General features: G+C 50.3%; 2 protein-coding genes across 13 annotated transcripts; both read left to right on the plus strand.

Moving 5' to 3' along the window:
* The first annotated feature begins 861 nt into the window (after positions 1 to 861).
* Ripk3 (receptor interacting serine/threonine kinase 3) lies at positions 862 to 4,764 on the plus strand. The gene is made up of 10 exons (XM_013364463.4): positions 862 to 1,097; positions 1,311 to 1,451; positions 1,572 to 1,881; positions 2,284 to 2,429; positions 2,550 to 2,596; positions 2,773 to 2,940; positions 3,051 to 3,118; positions 3,329 to 3,703; positions 3,853 to 3,913; positions 4,424 to 4,764. The coding sequence occupies exons 1-10, from the start codon at positions 1,078 to 1,080 to the stop codon at positions 4,561 to 4,563; spliced, it is 1,476 nt and encodes a 491-aa protein (XP_013219917.2). The 5' UTR covers positions 862 to 1,077; the 3' UTR covers positions 4,564 to 4,764.
* A 1,029-nt stretch (positions 4,765 to 5,793) lies between these two features.
* Adcy4 (adenylate cyclase 4) lies at positions 5,794 to 22,720 on the plus strand. Of its 12 annotated transcripts, none has more exons than XM_013364503.3 (26): positions 5,796 to 6,069; positions 6,191 to 6,377; positions 7,653 to 7,850; positions 7,956 to 8,117; positions 8,705 to 8,854; positions 9,269 to 9,417; positions 9,495 to 9,606; positions 10,737 to 10,864; positions 11,014 to 11,172; positions 11,409 to 11,541; positions 11,731 to 11,904; positions 14,995 to 15,038; positions 15,175 to 15,261; positions 15,478 to 15,547; positions 15,861 to 15,958; positions 17,344 to 17,428; positions 17,532 to 17,669; positions 18,247 to 18,357; positions 18,579 to 18,763; positions 18,978 to 19,062; positions 19,514 to 19,672; positions 20,962 to 21,108; positions 21,415 to 21,522; positions 21,640 to 21,754; positions 22,310 to 22,434; positions 22,522 to 22,720. In XM_013364503.3, the coding sequence occupies exons 2-26, from the start codon at positions 6,216 to 6,218 to the stop codon at positions 22,690 to 22,692; spliced, it is 3,255 nt and encodes a 1,084-aa protein (XP_013219957.2). In that variant the 5' UTR covers positions 5,796 to 6,069; positions 6,191 to 6,215; the 3' UTR covers positions 22,693 to 22,720. The 12 variants fall into 12 exon arrangements, 11 of the variants coding, with proteins under 11 accessions (XP_040131115.2, XP_040131114.2, XP_040131112.2 ...); XM_040275173.2 differs by having other exon boundaries at positions 5,796 to 5,997; XM_078050283.1 differs by having other exon boundaries at positions 5,796 to 6,377.
* Positions 22,721 to 22,734: the final 14 nt, after the last annotated feature.

Genomic DNA, 22,734 nt, shown 5'->3' on the forward strand with positions numbered 1-22,734 from the left:
AGAGTTCTCAAAGGCCCTATCCAGAGTATATACTTGTCAAGAAATTAGGTATTTGCATAGAAGAATTATGTAAAGGAGAGGTCATGAAGCTCTAAAATATCTACTGCAATGAACCACAATGTCAGCAACTCTTTTGCTGGGTCAACACACCTAGCCTGATCACAACATCCTGAGAGAGGGTCTTGGGTCTTCCAGCCCCAGGAACTCCTGATTACTGGGCAGACAAGTCCGTTTTAGTGCAGGGCTTGCCTCAGCAAGAGCAGCTCTCAGGGACAGGGCAGGAATATGGATGTCAGCTCTTCACTGTATTGTCGGATGCTTTAGACCTTCCACTGTCTGCTTCACCATCAGAGGAATGGTATGGCCCTGCAGTTTATGTGAAAGTAGGATAACTTGAGCCTGGCATGAAATTTCATATGAACTTGAGCAAGGTACTTAAACCATCAATGCCTCCATTTCCTTATAAATAAAAAAAGGTAAGAAAAAGCAGTACCTATCTCCCTTTAGGTTGATGTGAGATTAAATAAATTAATATGTGGCCCTGGCACATGGTTAGCTTCATAGCTGTCTTACCCATGATCTTGGGCATCTGCAAGTGCTTGGACCACAAAACCCTCTTAACCACAATCTACACCTCACCCCAGTCCTGGCAGATGGTAGAGTTGGGATGCATTGGAGAAGGGAGAGCAGTGGCTGGAGGAGTAGGTTGATTGTGGTTGCCCAGAAGGTGAGGACTCCTCCCGTGGCACCTCCAGGGCTCAGCTACACCTAATCTGGTCACAGAAACCAGCAGGTGCACAGGAAACACTAGACAGAAGAAAAAGGCAGTAGTCTTCATTCTGCCCCACCCCGAGTGGGGCGGGACTGAAGAGTCGCTGAATGGGGAAGGAAGTTGTTCAGTCACTCCAACTAGGGGGAACGATCCGGAAAGCGGAATTCGTGCCGCGAGCCTAGAGACTGACCTCTGTTCAGACCCCATCCTCATCTCTGCTTAAAACCCCAGCCCCCTCTCCCCCCAGAAATCACTCCATCGGTGAAGCTTACAACTTCCAGAAGTCCCTAGCACCTTTCAGTCTGATGTCTTGCGTCAAGCTTTGGTGAGTGGGGGATTGGGATGTCGAGTGGCAGCCTCAGACACTCCCCCAACACACAGGACACGCTCACAGAATGCCTAGGTGCCACAGTCCAGGTGCCACAGTCGGGACGGTCGGGGCGGGCGGAGATGTTGGAGATTGATCTCACCACCCCCAGTCGGGGGAGCAGTGCGGTCGTGGGGCGTGGCCAGTTAGTGCACAAGACCCCTCTCTCAGGCCCAACGGTGCCTCCGCCCCCGTGCTGCCTCTCGAGGAATTGATAAACCCAAAGTATGTCGGCGAAGGCGGCTTCGGCTCAGTGTTCCGGGCACAGCACAGGACGTGGGGCTATGATGTGGCAGTCAAGATCGTGAACTCGTGAGTGACCTGGGCTGTAGCCGAGGTTTGACTTAGAAGGCGGGACGCAGCCTGAATGGGGAAGGGAGGGAGATCTTCCCAGGACGGGAACCTGACTGCAGCTCTCTCCCCGGTGTGTAGGGAGGCGATATCGAGGGAGGTGAAAGCCATGGCAAGTCTTCGTAATCAATACGTGTTGCTCCTGCTGGGGGTCACCGAGAACCTGGAGTGGGGCTACGTGTCCGGACCAGCTCTGGTGACCCGATTCATGGAGAATGGCTCCCTGGCTGGGCTATTGCAGCCAGAGTGCCCTCGGCCCTGGCCACTCCTTTGCCGCCTGATGCAGGAAGTGGTGCTGGGAATGTGTTATCTGCACAGCCTGAACCCAGTGCTCCTGCACCGGGACCTCAAGCCCTCCAACGTCCTGCTGGACCCAGAGCTGCATGTCAAGGTCAGCCCATCTAAGCTCCACTCCAGCCTTGGGACAATGCCCCGTTCCAGAGCTGTTCCAACCCCACGCACTGGATTCAGGACCTGTGGCAGCCCTGTCTATTGAATACCCTCATCCTTCCCCTCTGGACTCAAGACTGCCCAGGGAGTTTAAGCCAGGAGTTTAAGCTCCTGGCATATCAGGTGACAAAGGCCCTGACCCACCTGTTCACTTCCTCAGGCCCAATCCACCAGGCCTTCCTAGGAGCCATGGCAAACCCAGCCCAGTAGACTCACTTTTCCTCTGACCCTTTGTACCCCTTTTACAAAGCAGGACCTGTACCTTCTGGAGGGTGGGGACAGATTATTCTGGAGACTGTCCGGTTTTCTCAGTCTAATATCTCCTCCTTCCCTTCCTTTGCAGCTGGCAGATTTTGGGCTGTCCACATTTCAGGGAGGGTCACAGTTAGGGGCAGGGTCCAAGGAACCTGGAGGTACGGTGTCATACTTGGCCCCAGAACTGCTTGCTAATGTAAACCGGAAGGCCTCCCTGGCCAGTGATGTCTACAGGTAAGGTACCCACATCAAGTGTACATCCCAGATTTCTACCTCTGGGTCCTTGTTGGGATGGTATATTGGAGAGGAGTTTTGCCAGTGGTTGGCCAGGCTTCTATCTTGTGTCTCCTGCAGCTTTGGAATCCTCATGTGGGCAATGCTAGCTGGAAGAGAAGCTGAATGTAAGACTCGGCAGCCCTAGCTGCCTCCCTTTGAAGATCCCAAGCACTCCCTTTTCTTCTGAAACTGCCTCTACCCTCCTCACTGCCTCTACCCTCCTCACCTCCCCCTTGGGCAACACTCCCTGACCCTGCCTAACGTACAGCCTTTTCTTATCACCACCCTCATCCCACCCCAGTTGTGGGAAAGATATCACTGGTGCAAGAAGTAGTATGTGAGAAGCAGATCCGGCCCCCATTGAATGAGATACCTCTGCCCAGCCCTGAGACTCCTGGCTTGGAAGATCTGAAGGAATTAATGCAGCACTGCTGGAGATCTGAGCCCAAGGACAGGCCATCCTTCCAGGGTAAGCTGGCCATTTCAATGGCAACTGGGGTAGCCTTGGGTCTGTCTGCAGGGGACTTGTCCCAGGGAAGGACATTCTGCTCACCTGCAATCCATTCTGCTGTCTTTCAGAATGTCGACCAAAAACTGATAAGGCCTTCTTCCTGGTCCAGGGAAAGATAGATGCTGCTGTCTCCAAGGTGAGAGACCAACATCAGCTCTCCATCAGGAGTTGGTCAGGGATGGCACATATGTCTCTTGTTCATCTATTGACTCCTCACTAGCCACTGTTCTATCATCCCCACCTTCCCACCCTACCCATGAGTTCTCAGGCAGCAGACTACAGACCAAGCTACTACTCCTTCAAGTTTAATCTGGCTCTTCCAACTCAAGTTCTTCCGTCCCTACAGGTGAAGAAGTTTCTGTCTGAGCAAGGAAGCAACAACAGGACGTTGCCTGCCCCAGAAACAAGTCAAAGAGGGACAGAAATGGATGGCCCTGGGGGAGCCACAGGAAGCCAGTTCTCTTGGACTGATTCCACAATTTCTGAGCAGCTGAACAAGATGAATCTGGAGGAGTCCCCCAGCTCAGTCCCTGAAAAATCCACAAGCCCTCCTGAGGGGAGTAGGACACAGGAAGAGCAGATTCAGCATGCCAGGACAGCAAGAAGATCTTCAGATTCAACGACTCAAATTCCCCAAACACCGGAGACCTTACCTTTCAGAAACCAGATGCGCAACCCTATCTTCACTAGGATTCCAGGTCCTGAACCACAAGGGAATCAGGTGAGACATTGGCAGGACTCAGGGATGCTCCAGGACTCCTGTAAATTCTGTTCCCTTAATAGGGAAAACCTGGGACTGCGGGGGGGCGGGATGTAATGGGAGAACCAGACCCCAGGACAGAAAGCTTAAGAACTATGTGTTGTTTTTAGGGATCTAAGAGATATGATGCCAACTGGTCTTCCAGAGACCCAAAGTCAAATCCAACAACAGGTACCTATTCCCTACTCTCCTCTTTTCCCCTACTCAATTTTCCACCACCTTCTTCTTCAACACCTATATGTAGATCCAGGGTATTTTTAGGGTGGGGAGAAGAACTAGAGATCATCTAACACAATCTTTTAATTTCATAAAGAAAGAAACTAACATCTACTGGGAGAGAATCCTGCTGAGGTCACACAACAAAGTCTGGACATGCCCCTGGGTATTCTGACTTTCCCCAGCACTAGTCCTACGAGAGCCCTAAATTCTGTTGTTAATACAGAAGTACAGCAGAACTCCCAGCAAAAACACCTAAATATAGGTTATTATTTTCTTGAGTTTCTGCAAAATCAATCCTAGAGAGGCAGCCTGAGGGAAAGGCACACTTTGACATAGCCACTGGTAGGCTCAGAGACTCCATGCTTGCATTTCCCCAGGCTGAACACAAGATGCCGCTGCCCCTCTGCCCCAAAGTGCCTACTAACCTCATCTTTTTGACCACTACCACTCTTTCTCTTAAAGGGTCTATTATCTTAGACAATTGCTCTGCGGTGCAGATTGGAAGCAACAATTCCTTGATCATACAAGAGAGAACTACATTGCCTAAGCAGGGCCCAACACCCTTCAGCATGGGTAGGGGCAAGAACCCCCCCAAAAAATAGATTCAAAAGAAGGCTTGCCAAAACTTGAAGACTCCAGTGAGCCACAGAGCCAGCATAATCACAATGGGAATTAAAGCACCAGAGCCTAAGTTGCCAGCAGAGGCTGAGGCAACCAGTGTCACCCCTCAATCCATGCCCAAACTGACTTTGTGATCTGCCTCCTAAAAAGTCAATAAATGTGATGGACTATAAACCAAGCCAGATGAGGGAGTCTGACGTGTAATTGTCCTCTGTTATGGGTGGGAGAGACAGGGATGGGGGCAGGGCAGGAGCTCAAAACCAGGGAATAGGAGGTGCTGCAACTGGATTGACCAAAGCAGGAAGGAGGATAATGGGGGTTGGGGATGGGCAACCTTGTGGCACACAAGGTCAGGGCACAGCCAGTGGCAGGAAGGAATCCTAGAGGCCTGACTGCCCTGGTGCTCTTATTTCAGGGTGGGGTGCTTCCTCTAGAGCTCAGGACTGACCCCACCTTAAGCCTAAACTCACAGATCCCCTTTTCTTCTGGATTTCAGAGACTCAGCTTTGGGTCCCTGGGGGAAGGGGTGTTTGTGGGAAATCAAAGATGCCAGCCCTTCTCCTACCCTACTGGAATCCCTGCAAGCCCTCTCCCATCAGCCCCCTTACTGTCGTATTCCCCCCCCCCCTCTCTCTCTCTCTCTCTCACACACACACACACACACACACACACACACACACACACAAACACACAAGGCTACCACAGTGGCTCACAAACACCTTGCTTCCTAAGCTTGGGGAGCATTTTTGAAATGGAAAGCTATAGCTCACAAAGCTCCACACAGACTTCCCTGCTCCCAGAGCTGGACATGGTGAGAGTATGGACAATTCAGATTCTGCCACAACTGCTGCCAGAGAGGCCAGGAGTGGAGAGGAGTGTGTGTCCCTATTCTGACTTAGATTCCAGCCCCCAACTGGCCCACCAGGACTCACACTCTTCCTTATATTCTTGCCAGGCTTCACTCTAGCCCTCCTTCGGTCTCCCCACATCCAAATGTTCAGTTCCCATTTTGGCACATCCCATCAGGCAGACCCCACAGTCTCTCCCACTGTCCATATTCCCCTTTCTTGAGCGGACCGAGGACTGAAGGCGATAGTTCAGGAACACAATCCGACTCGGGGAGGAAGCCAGGGGAGTCGGCTCCGGCACGGGAAGGGGCCGGGCTGTCCTGTCGGGGAAGTGGGAGGGGGCCGTGGCGCCGAGAGGGAAGCGCCTGTCGCCCCAGGCTCTGAGCCACTAGTGTAGCACTGAGCCTGACTCCACAACCAGCTTCCCAGCTGCGGGAGTGTGGCGCGCTGTGAGTTGGGGGAAAGTGGGAACCCAAAGCCTTGCAGCGTCAACTCCAAGCCCTGTCTCCCCGGTGATGAAACTTTGCTAAGGCACCTCCACAGCCTGAGTTTGCGGGAAAGGCTGGGGTGAGCAGGGAGTCCGGTCACCGCCAGCTGGGAGCCAGTTGGGAGCGAGCTGGGAGGCCGCAGGGAGCGCCTGTAAGCAGACCGGGATTGCCTCAAGTTTGGGGGCGCAGAGGGAAGGGCCTTGGGGCAGGTGAGAAAGACACCGTGGAGCCGGTTGGGCTTTGAAAGTAATCCAGCGTCCGGTCCACCCCAGGCCTGGGGCTCGGGACAGGGCTACCATGGCGCGCCTCTTCAGCCCCCGGCCACCTCCCAGCGAAGAAGACCTCTTCTATGAGACCTACTACAGCCTGAGCCAGCAGTACCCGCTGCTACTACTGCTGCTGCTGATCGTCCTCTGCACGCTAGTGGCGCTGCTCCTCGTCGCCTGGGCCAGCGGCAGGGTGAGATGGGCCTCTGGTTCTGAGGCATGCTCCAGAGCGGCGACTCTGCTGCAGCCCAGAGAAGGATAGCTGCCTAGTTGACATTTGGGGAGTTGGGATTTATGGGATCTTCTTTTTCAACGTTCTCTTTGCTGGGAGCGGGAAAAGAAGCATTGAGCCTTGTTATGAACTGTGGTGACCCTGGGCAAGTCACAACACCCTGTGGGCCTTGGTCTCTGAGTCTGCCCAGGAAGGTTAACTGAGTCCTGGATATTTCCCATTTCACTCTAACAGAATTCTAACAGACCTTATAAGTTTTTGTGGTCTGCTGATTCTAGAACAATCCAATACCGAATTTTCCAGTTTTCCAGAGGGGAAATTCTACTCAAGCTGCTGGAGGAAATAAGTTTCTGGTTTTCTCTCCCACATTGGGAATGTGGGATAGACTCCCAGAAGGCACCTTCCATCCCGCTTTCATTTAGTCCCCAAAGAAACCCATTTTTAGTTTTTCCTTTGAGGAAGAAGAGGTCTTCAATTGCATTTCTGGTAATATACTGCTCCAGGGTTTCTTTTCACTCCTCGGAGAAAAGGTGGGGAAGTCACTGGGTGCGGCCAATTCACCCGAGTCCACCCCCAAAGTCCGGAAAGAGGTGGGGACAAAGGGCGGGGACCGAGGGGGACTACGCGTCAGGGCAGGGGCAGGTGGCGAGATCTTAGTCCTCCGCCGCTAGGGAGGTGCGGGACCAAGGCGGAGCTCAGGCGCCCCCTGCTGTTTCCCGCCCACCCCAGGCTTCCAACCTCTGACTCCTGGGGCGGGGATTCTTCCTAGCAAATCATCCAAATCATCTGATTTGGAGACTTTCTTTCCTAAGTGCCATCTTGTGAGTTAAGATTGGTCACTTATTTCCAGAGGCCAGGAGGGTGCTACAATTCCCGTTTGAAAGAAAACTGAGGCGTGGAAAGATCATAGATTGACAAACAGCCAGCCTGGCGTTGAAGCCTGTTCTGGGTAGATGTTGCAGGCTTGCAGCATCATGGAAACAAAATAATAGGTCGAACGATATGAAATTACCCATCCCTGTCGATAAAAACAGCAGGACATAGACAATTTCTTAGAGTTCAACCTAATATGAATGGCAAGTAGAGGGGTCATGCTTCTTTTGTACTTAGGTTTGAGGTGCCCTTTCAGAACTGCCGTGAGGGGTTATCTATTCTTCCTCTATCTAGTCGTCTCTCCTCACCTTTGGTGAGCTTCCCAAGCTTTTTTATCTTGCCTAATGCACTCTTTCCCCACAGGAGCTGACCTCAGACCTGAGCTTCCTGACCACAGTGCTATGCGCTTTGGGTGGCTTCTCCCTGCTGCTGGGCCTAGCTTCCCGGGAGCAGCGACTCCAGCGCTGGACTCGACCCCTGTCAGGCCTTGTGTGGGCTGCGCTGCTGGCTCTAGGACACGGCTTCCTATTCACTGGAGGCATAGTGAGCGCCTGGGACCAGGTGAGAGGGATGGCAGGCAAGGGATGGAGGACCACCTTAGCCTGGACCTGGCCCCAGGCCTTGTGAAGCATAAGTAGGCCTTTTGCTACTCCCACCCTGCTCCAGGTGTCCTTTTTCCTCTTCATTATCTTCACGGTGTATGCCATGCTGCCCTTGGGCATGAGGGATGCTGCTGCTGCAGGTCTCACCTCTTCTCTCTTGCACCTGCTGGTCGTGGGGCTGTACCTTGGGCGGCAGCAGGACTCCCAGCCTTCACTGCTGCCACAGGTAAGAACATAAGTAGCCCAGGCAGTGCCCAGGGCCAGCTCTGCTGCATTTGCTGAGCTATGACTGCAGTAGGGTGCAACACTGAGTGCAAGATACAAACACAAATCCCCACAGATACAAATACAGATCCCCTTGGTGGAGCTGATACACCAGTGCAGATACCTACTGATACCAGAAGAGGGCTCCGGACCCAAAGGGAAGGACCTCATGGCTCTTAAGAGAGCCAGATATGGAGATACAGATGATGGAACCATCACAGAGAATGTAAATCAGGACTTGAGTAGTTCTGTGCAGCTACAGTGGGCAGAGGATGAGGATGGTGGGATGGTATTCCATATATGCAGAAATTTCTAGACCTAAGAGCCCATAATGGACCAACAGTCAAGAATCTACAGCAGGGAAGATGAATGACCCTAGGGATGCTTAGGTCACTAACTATAGAGCCCAGAGGGTCTTGGAGACCAATTCCAACTACAGACTCCCCCAACTTCACCTGGGCACACACCTGTAATCCCAGAAACTTGAGAGGCTGAAACATGAGGATCGAAAGTTTAAAGCCTCCCTCTGAGGGTACTCCTCATCTACAGCTGGCAGCAAACGCAGTGTTCTTCCTGTGTGGCAATGTGGTGGGAGCATACCACAAGGCACTGATGGAGAGAGCATTGCGTGCCACATTCCGGGAGGCACTCAGTTCCCTGTATTCTCGCCAGAGGTTGGACACGGAGAAAAAGCATCAGGTCAGCTGGGCCTAGAAAGAGGGTTGGGACCAGTGCTCAGAGAAAAGAGTTGTTTAGATTACACAAGTGGGTTTCTTCACAAGCTAAGTGACTCATTTGATCTTCTATGGCATTTTCTCCTTTGTATAAAATGTGGCTATTGCCTATCTTGGAAGGTTGTTGTTAAACAAGCTGAAACTTAAGATGGTTATGAAGTGAAGAATTCTAATCGAGGTGTTAGTACTGAGAGTTCAGTCCCTAAAGGTGATTAGTCAGGATGGGGTGCTGGAGCATGGCTGGCCGTGTGCCCTGGTGGGCCTCTGGGGGAGCATCCTAGTAGAAGTGGAGCATTCTGTGGGCTTCTGGGAGACTGGGGGGCTGGGGCTCCTGGTTTTAGGGTATAGGATGGTTGGTGCTCAAAATGACCTCCTCTAGGAACACCTTCTCTTATCCATCCTACCTGCCTACTTGGCCCGAGAGATGAAGGCAGAGATCATGGCACGGCTGCAGGCTGTACAGGGGTCACGACCAGAAAGCACGAACAATTTCCACAGCCTCTATGTCAAGAGGCACCAGGGAGTCAGGTATGAGGAAGGATGGCTGAAGGGGAGAGCCTGTGGGCTGAGACCCTGACCCCACTGATGTGGTCTATCCTGTGCAGTGTACTGTATGCTGACATTGTGGGCTTCACGCGGCTGGCCAGCGAGTGCTCCCCTAAGGAACTGGTGCTCATGCTCAACGAACTCTTTGGCAAATTCGACCAGATTGCCAAGGTCAGAGAGGGCCTCCTTCCCCACTCAGAGATCCTCAAGTACCCCATCCTGGGGAGCCCCTTCCAAGGATAGCTTTTGTCTTCTAAGATCCCAGTCCTACCTCAGAGCCCCAGATACTCCCGTGGAATTAGGAGACTCTCTCAGATATTCCTAGTCTGAAGCTACTCACCATACACCTCAAACCTGAAGAGACTTTTCAACCTCTCTCCAGATGTCCCAACCATGATGCCCCCAAGTGTGCTTAAAGCTCCAGCATAGGTATCTCTACACTTTATGTTCCAAATCCCAAATGCCAGTAATCCAAGATTCTCAGGGGGATGAGGCAGAAGGATGGCAAGTTTGAGGCCAGCCTAGACAACTAAGAAAGACCCTGTGTCAAAAATTTAAAATATAGCTAGGTGCGGTGGCACAAGCCTGTAATCCCAGCAACTTGAGAGGCTGAAACATGAGGATCACAAGTTTAAAGCCAGTCTCAGCAATTTAGTGAGGCCCTGAGCAACTTAGCAAGATCTTGTCTCAGAATTTAAAATAAAAGAAAATAAAGGGCTGGGGATGTTGCTTCGTGGTTAAGCACCACCCAATTCAATCCCTGGTACAAAAAAAAAAAAAAAAACTCAAGAAAACCTTAAAAAGGGCTGGGAATGTATACCCCTTGTTTCATTCTAAGTACTGAATGAGGGCATGTATTTCTAAAAAATTTTTTTTAAAAATCTAGAGAGATTTTCAGGTCCTCCAAGTTGAGAGAAGTTGGAGGGGGAAGAGAAATTTCTGTCCTCTGCAACCTCAGCAGCACTTACTCAAACCCTAGGATTCAATCTGTTATTGCACCCCTTCAAGCCCTTCCATACTGAGATTGCTTCCATCCAAATCTAGTTACACCCTACACACACCAAACTAGGGAGAACCAGAGACACTCCAGAATTTGGGAATTCTTTCTTAAAAAAACATCCACAGGGGACACTTTAATTAGCCCCATATCAAATTAAGGGAGTCCCTAGATCTGACCTTGATATTCAGAACCTCAAAGACTCTCAGGAATACCACATTCACTCCCCACTTTTCTCAACTCCCTCCGACCCCTCTGACCTCTAATCAGGTTCCTCTATACACTCCCCTCACCACATTACCAGGAACATGAATGCATGCGGATCAAGATCCTAGGGGACTGTTACTACTGTGTCTCTGGGCTGCCCCACTCGCTGCCAGACCATGCCATCAACTGCGTGCGCATGGGACTGGACATGTGTCGGGCCATCAGGTTAGCATGGGCAAGTGGGCAGGAGGGATACGGAGGGATGGATGTGGGAGGGGACAGTCAGGGTGGTGGAGTTCTCCTTGAGAGAAAGAGGAATGTGGAATGGACAAGGCTAAAGGCAGGACTCAGACTGTACCACACACTCTGCTCAGGAAGCTGCGGGCAGCCACTGGTGTGGACATCAACATGCGTGTAGGTGTGCACTCAGGCAGTGTGCTCTGCGGAGTCATCGGGCTGCAGAAGTGGCAGTACGATGTCTGGTCCCATGACGTCACGCTGGCCAACCACATGGAAGCTGGTGGTGTACCAGGGTGAGACCTGAGGCCCCAGGCAACCACGCAAGAGATTGCCCACATGCTGCCACCCTTTTCATAGTTCCGTAAGATGAACACAACCCCATGTGGAGCTCATGGAGATCCTGGGGCATGGGGGGGCACCCCTTGTAACACAAGGCCTTTCTTGAAGTCGCTCTTGCAGGAATGATCTTTGAAAGAAATGGAAGGTTTGGAGGCCCTCCTTGATGACTCCTACTACCCTCTCCTTCCAGACGAGTGCACATCACAGGGGCTACCCTGGCCCTGCTGGCAGGGGCTTATGCTGTGGAGGATGCAGCTGTGGAATCCCGGGACCCATACCTTAGGGAGCTAGGAGAGCCTACATACCTGGTCATTGATCCTCGGGTAAAAGACCAGGAACCCCAGGGACTACACCATACTAACCACCTACAGGCAATAGGCCTGATCTCTTCTTCTATGTCAGGGATTGAGTTCCTGGGTACTAGTGGAGGGCAGGGACAAAAGCCTCTCAGGGGACTGGGGAGAAAAGGGGAAATGTCTGTGATCTTTATTCTCAGTCTTCCTGTGCCCCAGGCGGAGGAGGAGGATGAGAAGGGAACTGCAGGAGGCTTACTGTCCTCTCTGGAGGGCCACAAGATGCGCCCATCACTACTGATGACCCGCTACCTGGAGTCCTGGGGTGCGGCCAAGCCTTTCGCCCACCTGAGCCACGTAGACAGTCCTGTGTCCACCTCTACCCCTCTCCCGGTATGTGCACCTCCATTATAAGCCCCAGCACAGCAACCCCCATTGTCCTCAAGTCCCACTCCTAGCATCCCTCACCACTGGACCAGTGAGTCACTGGAAGATTGTGATATCCCAAGGTCATGAACTGTCTGGTAGCCCCAGCCATTGGTCCAGCCTGTCCTTGCACTTCCTTTTGTGGAAAGAGCAAAGACCACTGCCCTCGAGCTCACCTCAGAGAAGATGCGACATGTGCATTGTTCCTCAACCTCCCCTTGCCTTGACACCACAAAGGAAGTATACACTCTGCTTCCTCCTGTCTCACTCCAGTGCTGCACACCCATCACAGCAGGAGATGTCACTGCTTAATGCAATTCCTACAACTACACGCTCTCTTCTTTTAAAAAGAAATTTTAGTTGTAGATGAATCTAATATCTTTATTTTTATGTATTTATTTTTATGTGGTGATGAGGATCAAACCCAGGGCCTCACGCCTGCAAGGCAAGCGCTCTACCACTGAGCTACAAACCCCACCCCTCTTCTTTAACTCCCACTAGAAATGGGGAGATGGGGTCAAATTAGTTGTTGCCCCAATTCCCCAGAATTTGTGCATGGATAAAATGAGTGGAATTGAAAATCACACATGGCCTTGAAGCAGGAAGTCACCATGAACAGGAAGGGTAGTAGGGAAGGAGAGGTAGTCACCCACTCCTTGTCTAGGTGGAGCTAGGGTAGGGCCAATCACTGCCAGATTCCTTATGTAGCACCTGGAGGTAACTAGTGATCCATATATGGGTAGAGGAGCCTGCGTCTACCCTGCAGGCTGGCTCTTGAGGTTGATGCTCCATGATGAGCTGTCAAAACCCCCTCATACAGGGACTCTGGTCATGTTCCTAAAGGCATGTGCCAGGGTAAAGTCCCTGCTGTCTCTCATCTTTCTTAGACTTCTCCATATCTGTTCAGCATTCCCATCAACTTTCCACAGATCTCCCTGGAATCTTCCCTGTTGGATAGACCTGGTTGCATTTATAGGATGTCTTCAGAGTGCTTTTTCTTTTTTCCATTCTTCCTCCTCTTGCATCCAGCAGGAAAGAAGGCCAAAGATCAATGAACACTGGGAAGTCAGGGAGCATTGGCAGCAGTGGTTCAGGAGAGGACTAATTCTTAGTCTTAGCATGGGGAGAGGGAAAGGTCAAGGATTAAACTGGCAAAAGGCAGAGGAAGGAAGAATTCAAAGCCCCACTGACTATTTCAGGATGAAATCTCCAGGGTAGGAGTGGAGTTGTGTGCGGGGTTTACCATAAGCCCAGTACCACAAGATGACCTTGGGTGCAATTCCTGTGGTAGGAATGCCCACCAGAACCTACGATAGACCTCCTGGAATATATCAGAGTGGAGGAACAGTCACCCCTCTATCTCCTAAGGCAGGACCTTGCTAGCCCAGGAATTCCACTTCTCAGTCCCTGAAGTTCCAGGAACTCCATCAAATGTTAGAAATCCTGCCAGGCACTGTGGCAAATGCTTGTAATCCCAGAAGCTAAGGAGGCTGAGGCAGGAGTTTGAGGCCAGCCTGGGAACTCAATGAGACCCTGTCTCAAAATAAAAGATAAAAAGGGATGGGGATGTAGCTCAGCGGTAGAGCCCTTCTGGGTTCAACCCCCAGTACTTCCTTGCCCCCCCACACACAAAGAAGTTCTGAGAGTCACCATCAACCTACTTTGTTTTAAACAAGGTAAAACTTGGTTGAGTGTGTGCAGTATTTGTATTTACCATTCATCTTTGTATGCCCTCCAATTTGTGTGTGCTGGGGGGCAGGGGCAAATAACTGGGAGCACTGAGGATGGAGCCAGGGCCTATGCATACTAAGCAAGCACTCTACCACTGAGCTATACCCGAGGGCCCCCTTTATATTAAATTTTTTTTAGTTGTTGTTGGACCTTTATTTCATTTATTTACTTTTATGTGATACTGAGAATCGAACCCAATGCCTCACACATGCTAGGCAAGTGCTCTACCACTGAGCCACAACCCCAGCCCACCCCTCCATATTTTTGAGCACCTATGTGGCAGGTACTAGGCTAATTCTTTTCTTTTCTTTCTTTTTTTTTTTTTTTTTTTTTTGTGCTGGGGATTGAACCCAGGGCCTTGTGCATACAAGGCAAGCACTCTACCAACTTAGCTATAGCCCCAACCCTAGGCTAATTCTTGAGAAGATTAAAATAAATGTTTTCCCTGCCATTAAATAACTTACAGATATTGGAGGATAGGTAGGTAGTTTGAAAAAAAAAAAAAGGTGCATATATCAATGCCTACATGGGTCCATACAATATCCCCTCCCCCAACCCCTCGTTCCACATACCACGTTTTGGTTTAGGGGAAGATGTAACCCTGTGACCTTACTTCCTTCACATGAACCAAGGGAACAGGAAGGAATGAGGAATGGTCACTATACTGCTTGACTGGACTGTGGCCCACTGTACTTCATACTCTCCTTGAGCAGTTGCTTTGCATGCTCATTTTCCTATTTCTTCATACCCTGCATTCCTTTCAGTGAAGAAGAGAATATCTATAATCAGGTTGATTTCCTTTCCTCTTCTCTTTTCTTCTTCATTCCTTGTTATCCACCCCCACCACTTCTCAGCTCAGCCTGGCTAATCTCACAAAAGGTCAGAGTCACAATATTCTGAATTGTCACTTCAGTTTAAATTAACAAAGTTTTTTTTTCCCTCTTTTGGCATCCAATGGTGATGGGAAAGTCCCTGCCTTTGAATTTATGCAGTCTTTAGGAAATGGAAACACAGAATCAACAGCCCATCATGAATATAAAAGACAAAGGGTCGCTGGAGTTAAAAGTTATGGAAAACTATGAGGAAATAAAGAGTATAAGACCCTGGGGATCTCTAGTCAAGAGGAAACTTTAAAGAATAAATGGTTTGAACTGTTCCTTTAGGGAAGAAGGGATTTGGTGGGGAAGAGAGAAATATCAGTAGAAACAGATGAAAAAGCGAGATCAAATCTCCAAGGTCAAGGACATGCACAGAGCATACAGTACAGTTTGTGATCTCCCTCACTGTGGAGGTGACACTCACTGCTCCCTCATGTTGTCCCAACAGGAGAAGGGCCTGGCTTCTTTCAGCCCCCAGTGGAGCCTGGACCGGTAAGGAGACCTGAACCGTTTTGACAATGGAGCTGACTGGGTGACCTATCTCCATTCTCCCTGGTGCGGGGGCTGCAGTTTTTGCTCAGATACTTTGAGAATCTCCATGGTGATAGATTTGTTTGTCACCATGCAGGAGCCGGACCCTCCGGGGACTAGATGATGAGCTGGACACTGGAGATGCCAAATTCTTCCAGGTCATCGAACAGCTCAACTCACAGAAGTATGGAAAGCAAAGATGACTGGGTGGGCTGCAGGCCCCAAAGTCATATGGTGGAAGAGGGATGATGTTCCCCTGAGGGCCTGGAGGGAAGTGAGGAATTGTCCTGGAGGGAAGACCCACCTGACCACCTCCTCCTGCTCTCTGCTTTGCCCTGCCCTCCCCTGCCCTGCCTGGTCTTCTCTGGTGCTTACTGCCCTCTGCCCTACCTCCCACCAGACAGTGGAAACAGTCAAAGGACTTCAACCTGCTGACACTGTACTTCCGAGATAAGGAGATGGAGAAACAGGTAGGCTGGGGAGAGGGGCACCAAAGGATTTCCCATCTTTATTTCCTTGGTCCTTCCAGAGAGGTCAGGCCTTGTATGTCCCCTCCCCTCCCCAGGTCTGCTAAGTCTTTGACCCTGGGGTGGGGATGAGGGCTTTTGCCTTTCTCATAAAGGACAAATTATCCAGTAGATTGGATGATTATTGGGAGGGAATAGGAGGTATGGGCACAGTTCCTTTAAGAACTGGTAGGGGCTACATGGAACTGAACTGGAGGGAGAGCTATGAGGCTAGTGGTAGGCAACTGTCAATGCCCACCTACCTGTTCCCTTGCAGTACCGGCTATCTGCCCTTCCTGCTTTCAAATACTATGTAGCCTGCACCTTCCTGGTTTTCCTGTCCAACTTCATCATCCAAATGCTGGTGACAAACAGGTGAGAGCACCAGTCAAGGGAGGTCCTGGCTGTCATACACTGACTGATCGCCTTGCCCTTCCTGACCCCTGACCCACATATTCTTCCTTCACCCCTTCCCTTCAGCTTCAGGCACTTACTAAGGAAACGTGTTCTGGAGAACCAGGGATAACCACAGCCCTCATCTAAATATTATGTACCCAAGCACTTTCACCTGCTCACCTCTTTGGGCGCTAACACCATTCCCATGAGAGCAGTTGTATTCTCATTGAGAAGCCCAAATCTCATAGTAAATGAATAAGTTTAGAAAGCTCACCCTCATAGGGGCTGGGGATATAGCTCAGTTGGTAGAGTGCTTGCCTTGTATGTACAAGGTCCTGGGTTCAATCATCAGTGCGCGCGCGCGCACACACACACACACACACACACACACACACACACACACACACACACACACGGGACACCCTTGTTCCTAGTCCATTGCTATGAGGGGTATAAGTCTTGTTCAAAACTCACCAGAGCTGTAAGCAATGGTACACATTTTTAATCCCAGCCATTTAGGAAGTTGAGGAAACAGAATTGCAAAATCAAGGTCAGCCTGGGCAACTTAGTGAGAAACTGTCTCAAATAAATTTTTTTTTGTAGTTGTAGATGGACAGAATGACTTTATTTTATTTGTTTATTTTTATGTGGTGCTGAGGGTCAAACCCAGTGCCTCACACATGCAGGCAAGTGCTCTATCACTGAGCCACAGCCCCAGTCCCTCAAAGTAAAATTTTTTTTAAAGAGCTCAGGATGGGGGCTGGGGTTGTGGCTCAGCAGTATAGCACTCACCTAGCACGTGCAAGGCCCTGGATTCTATCCTCAGCATCACATAAAAAAAATAAACAAAATAAAGGTATTGTGTCCAACTACAACTAAAAAATAATTTTTAAAAGGGGAGCAGGGCTCAGGATGTCACTAAATGGTAAAGTACTTGCCTAGTATGTTCAAGGCCCTGGGTTTAATCCCTAGCACTCACTCTGCCCATATGTGCGTGAGCATACACACACACACACACACACACACACACACACACACACACACACACACTCAGCCAGGTTAAAGAGCTTTGGCCCAGAAATTGGACTGATACAGTCTCAGCCACTCTTGTGAGCACCTCCCTTCAGTGTTGTCCCCACCCTATTGGTTCCTGTTCCACCTAAACCCTGTCCTAGACCCTTCAGCTTTCTCAAAATACCAGAACATAATGTTCTTTATCAGCCTGGACCACTTTAACTAAACTAGATCCCCAGGAGCACCTCTAACCCACCTCCCCCTGCCACCTCCCAACTGGCTGCCCTAGCACCCACACAGCACAGAGAGCCTATTTTGGCACTTCAAAGCCTCCCTTGGTTTTCCCATAGGCCCCCAGCTCTGGCCATCACTTACAGCATCACCTTCCTCCTCTTCCTTCTCCTCCTCTTCATCTGCTTCTCAGAGTACTTGACGGTAAGGTGGATGGGGGTGGTAGGGACAAGCTGAGCCAAGACATGACCTGGCTTGAAGAATGTAACCCAGCCCAGTGGTTAAGACACCTGTGCTCCCTCCACAGAGGTGTGTCCAGAAAGGTCCCAAGATGCTGCATTGGCTACCTGCACTGTCTAACCTGGTAGCCACATGGCCTGGACTGCGAGTAGCCCTGGGCACTGCCACCATCCTGCTGGTCTTTACCATGGCCATCACTAGCCTGGTGAGGGCAAAGGAGGCCCTATTCACCTCCATCAGTGACTGAAAAGGGATCCCTGGCTTTGGGAGGGCAGCTGAATTTAGGCCAAAAGAAAATGTTGTAAAAATATAAAGGAAAAAATTATAGACTCCCACAACCTATCATCTGAGCATTATTATTATTAATAACACATTGACATCTTTCCTATCTTTTTCCTATGTGGGCAGATACTTATTACTTTATTTAGTAGGCTGGTTTTTACAGAACTTACAATAGTTCCTAGAATTCTATCTGTGAAATGCAGCAGGAAATTATCCCCCAGCCAAGATACAGAAAAGGAAGCTAAGGCTCAGAGAGGTTAAGCAACGGGGAAGAGTTGAAAAGGTGCATCCATGGCAGACTAGTACTCAAGATACCCTCCTACACTCCCTTCCCTCAGTGAGGACCCAGGCTGAGGCTTGCTCACCAACCAGAAATAACAGAATCTGCCTTTTGTGGGAGTCTGGCCCTAACTCATCCCTAGGTTGGCCAAAACTCAGCTAAAGCCACCATTGTGCCCAAGGAGCTGCCTGCCCCCTCATCTTCTCATCTCCTTCTGCAGTTCTTCTTACCAGCATCATCAGACTGCCCTTTTCAGGGCCTCAATGTATCCTCCATGGCTTTCAACCTCTCCTGGGAACTGCCCGGTTCCCTGCCTCTCATCAGCGTCCCAGTGAGTATTCTGCACAGCCCTGCATCTCCCTCCCCAGAGCCTTCCTCAGTAACCCCACCTCTAGAGTTGAGGCACACTCCTTACTATGGATTGGAACTGTGTCTGTGTGGATGACATTCCTGTCCCCCTGATAGAACCTGGGCCCTAGAAAGAATAGGACAGGAACCCTTGGGTGTCCTATGGGACACGCCCACTCCTGATCACCTTGCCTGGCCCCACAGTACTCCATGCACTGCTGTGTGCTGGGTTTCCTCTCCTGCTCCCTCTTTCTGCACATGAGCTTTGAACTGAAGCTGCTGCTGCTCCTGCTGTGGCTGGCAGCCTCCTGCTCCCTCTTCCTGCACTCCCACGCCTGGCTGTCTGACTGCCTCATCGCTCGTCTTTATCTAGGCCACATGGACTCCAGGTATGCATGGCCACTGGACAGTGGTTTTCAGGACCTCAGGGAAGGGGGTCAGAGAGGACACAGCAGAGCTGTCCTGGCCTCACTAACCTGAACCACCCACAGGGCAAAGGAGGAGGGGGGATGAGGGGTTACATGGACAAGGGAAGAAGGGACAGGGAGGTGGCCATCAGGAAGGGGCAAAGCAAGGGACAGCCCTGATCTGTGGCCTCCTCAGGCCTGGAGTGCTGAAGGAACCCAAACTGATGGGAGCTATTTCCTTCTTCATCTTCTTCTTCACCCTCCTTGTCCTGGCTCGGCAGGTAAGTCCTCAGCTCAGCCCTCTAGAGTCTGCCTGTGAATGGTGAATCTGGAGTCCCCATATTGGTGACTTTTCTCTCTCATCTCCAGGGTTAAGCCCAAGGGGTGTGCTCTTTGGAAGCTTCTAAGTGAACCTTCCTGTTCCTTTTCTTGCTTTTTCACTTCCCAAGAGGAGTGCCCTCAAGTTCTCTGGTCCCTCTTTCCCCCATCCCCAAATCTGGGAAAGGCCATGCTTTATTTAGTTGGCTGATTAAATCTTCTGCCAGTTCCACATACCCTAGTTTGAATCTAGTTTCCAGAATACTCTCTCCAAGGAGAGTTACCCATTTAGCCTTATCTCTAAGCTGGGGGTAGGGATGTTTCTAGGCATTGTGGAGTGGGGACATGAACACTCAGGAACTGAGGCTTCCCCTGCACTGTGGCTCTTCATGGTCCCCTGCTGACCCTCCCTAGAATGAATATTACTGCCGCCTGGACTTCCTGTGGAAGAAAAAGCTGAGGAAGGAGCAGGAAGAGACAGAGACAATGGAGAACCTGACCCGGCTGCTCTTGGAGAATGTGCTCCCTGCACACGTGGCCCCCCAGTTCATTGGTCAGAACCGGCGCAATGAGGTAATTCCTTATCTCTGGCTCCTAAGCCCCAGATGCTATAGGGAGTATGTTTGGATGAAAGCCTGGGCCCTTGTCCCATCCTCTCTGGACTCCCCCACAGTGGGTCAGACATTCATCAAGCCCTGTCCCTGTCAGGCAGGTGCCTCCATTTTCACAAGATTTTGAACTCTGTCTTTGGTGAGGACAGAATTTCTGCATTTCAAGTTCTTACTTGGGAGCGTGTCTTTTCCAACTCATTACCACTCCATACGTTTCTTTAGTCACATGTTGATGATAGTTATTTGGAGGATGTAATTCATCCATCTCTCAAGACTTAGTTTCTAATATGGTAGCCATTAGCTGTATATGGCCCTTCTAATTTAAATTTAAATTAATTAAAATTAAAAATTCAGTTCCTCTGTTACATTAGCTACATGTCAGGTACTCTATAGCCACATATGATTAGTGCCCATCATATTGGACAGCACATGATGGCAGAAATTCCTATTGGATGCTGCTGCTCTAGATACTCAGAAATCTTGCTACTATCAGACCATTGGAAAGTTATTGAATTTTGCACTATCTTTTTTGTGCCACCATCACCTGACACTCTTTACTGTGGAAATGTTCTTGTCATATACTGGAGGAAGTTAAAAGAAACACTTCAAGAGCTATTTCACAGACTTGTGTCCCTACCACCTACTCTCTGATCTCAAAATCAGAAGTAGTTCTACTTCTGGTTTCTTCTCTTGTGGACACAGGAAATTTTGTAACTGGTTCTGTTTCTTTCTTCACATTGGCTGTTAGAAAACTCAGAACTGGAATCTAGGATTAACAAGGACTTCATGGCACCCATTTTGTGAACTAATCTCAGACCTGCTTCCATCTTTATCATTTTACTCTAATTTTCCCTTTTTGTCATACTCACTGTTGATGCTTTATTTTGTGTTCCAAACTTTGGCTATTTTTGTAAGCTGATTTATCTGACTTAACATCTTTTAGCAATAATTTAGCAATAATTCCCACTGACATGATCCCGAGTCTAAGAGTGAGTCCCTTCATATATATAGCTATGAGGTTATCCTGACCCCAAATCTCTTGTCTTTCCTGGAATCACAACAACACCAAATCTTTGATTCCTGAGTCATATCCCTAGGATAACCTGGCCCTACTCCTTTCCCTCCTTCTCAGTGCTTCTTAAATAGAGGGACAAAGAGTGTGGCTTCAGTAAGGAGGACCCCGTACAGACCCAGAAAGGGAAAGCACATGACATACACCCCTCCCTCACCTCAGCCTCCTGTCCACTCCAGGACCTCTACCACCAGTCCTATGAGTGTGTTTGTGTGCTCTTCGCCTCAGTCCCGGACTTCAAGGAGTTTTACTCGGAATCCAACATCAACCACGAGGGGCTAGAGTGTCTGCGGCTACTCAATGAAATAATTGCTGATTTTGATGAGGTGACAACTCCAAAGGCCCCCCAGGACCTGTGTCCTGGGTTCTGGAATTTCCACTAGTACCTCCTTCTACTTTACTTTCTGGCCATGAGGCCAATTCTATCCACCACTCACAGTACCCCCTCTCTTCCTCTGATGCCACATATCTACTCCCTCCAGCAAATTGCTGACTATCAACTCTCTCCTTCCTACCACCATCCCCTATTCTACAGCCTGGTCCTTTAGCCTCCAAAGGCCTGAGGCTGAGCTTCTGGGAGAGGGGAGGGTGAAAGCAAGAGAGACTAGAGACAAGGCCTCCTCTCTGTACAGCTGCTCTCCAAGCCCAAGTTCAGTGGGGTGGAGAAGATCAAAACCATTGGCAGCACCTACATGGCAGCCACAGGCTTAAATGCCACCTCTGGACAAGAGGCCCAACAGGTATAACAACCCTTCCTTACCTACCAACCTTCCTTTGGGCTCTCACTGGTGGTCCCATGAGTGGGACTTATTCCTGTGCCCTCATTGGCCCATCCTGGTGGGCGGGCCCATTGCCAGGATGCTGAGCGAAGCTGCAGCCACCTTGGCACCATGGTGGAATTTGCAGTGGCCCTGGGGTCCAAGCTGGACGTCATCAACAAGCATTCATTCAACAACTTCCGCCTGCGTGTGGGTGAGAGCCCCCCCCCTTGTTGGGGTAGTGTGGTATCTCTCACCTTCCCAAGCTCTCCCCACTCCAAGTGCTTTGTTCACTGCACTGCACCCCATCCCTGGACCCCCTCGCCAGACTCACTCCTATGAATGAAGCATAAAGCTGCTGGGCCAGGAGCTAAAAGGCATGCCCCCCTCCTTTCCCTCAGACCCAATCCTCCAGCCCCAGAGACCCCTCCTCTCCTTTAAGTCCCCCCAGGTCCTTCCTCCTTCCCAGTTCCTTTAGCTTCCTCTTCCCTTTTCCCTCTTCAAAGTTCCCCCCATCAAACTGGGCACAGTGGTGCATGCCTGTAATCCCAGTGACTGAGGCTGGAGGCTGAGGCAGGAGGATCACAAGTTCAAAGCCAGCTTCAGCAATGGCAAGGCACTAAGCAACTCAGTGAGACCCTGTCTCTAAATAAAATACAAAAAAAGGGCTGGGGATGTGGCCCAGTGGTCAAGTGCCCCTGAGTTCAATCCCTGGTACCAAAAAACAGTTCCTCCCATCAGGGTTCCTCTTTACCATTTTCCTTCTCAGGACTGAACCATGGACCAGTAGTAGCAGGAGTGATTGGGGCTCAGAAGCCACAATATGACATCTGGGGCAACACAGTGAATGTGGCCAGCCGCATGGAGACTACAGGAGTCCTTGGCAAAATCCAAGTAAGTAAACCACATTGGAGGCATGTGGGGAGGGGGATAAGGATAGGCATGCCCCATACTCCCTCACACCGCCCCCTCCAATTGCAGGTGACTGAGGAGACAGCCCAGGCTCTGCAATCCCTGGGCTATACATGCTACAGCAGGGGTGTTATCAAGGTCAAAGGCAAAGGGCAGCTCTGCACCTACTTCCTAAACACAGACTTGACACGATCTGGACCCCCTTCAGCCACCTGGGCTGAGACCTCTCATCCCTTCTAAGATCCTCAATAAAAAGACTCTGGAGGGCTGGGGTTGTGGCTC

Source organism: Ictidomys tridecemlineatus, chromosome 5 (genome assembly GCF_052094955.1).
Source record: "Ictidomys tridecemlineatus isolate mIctTri1 chromosome 5, mIctTri1.hap1, whole genome shotgun sequence".
NCBI lineage: Eukaryota > Metazoa > Chordata > Mammalia > Rodentia > Sciuridae > Ictidomys > Ictidomys tridecemlineatus.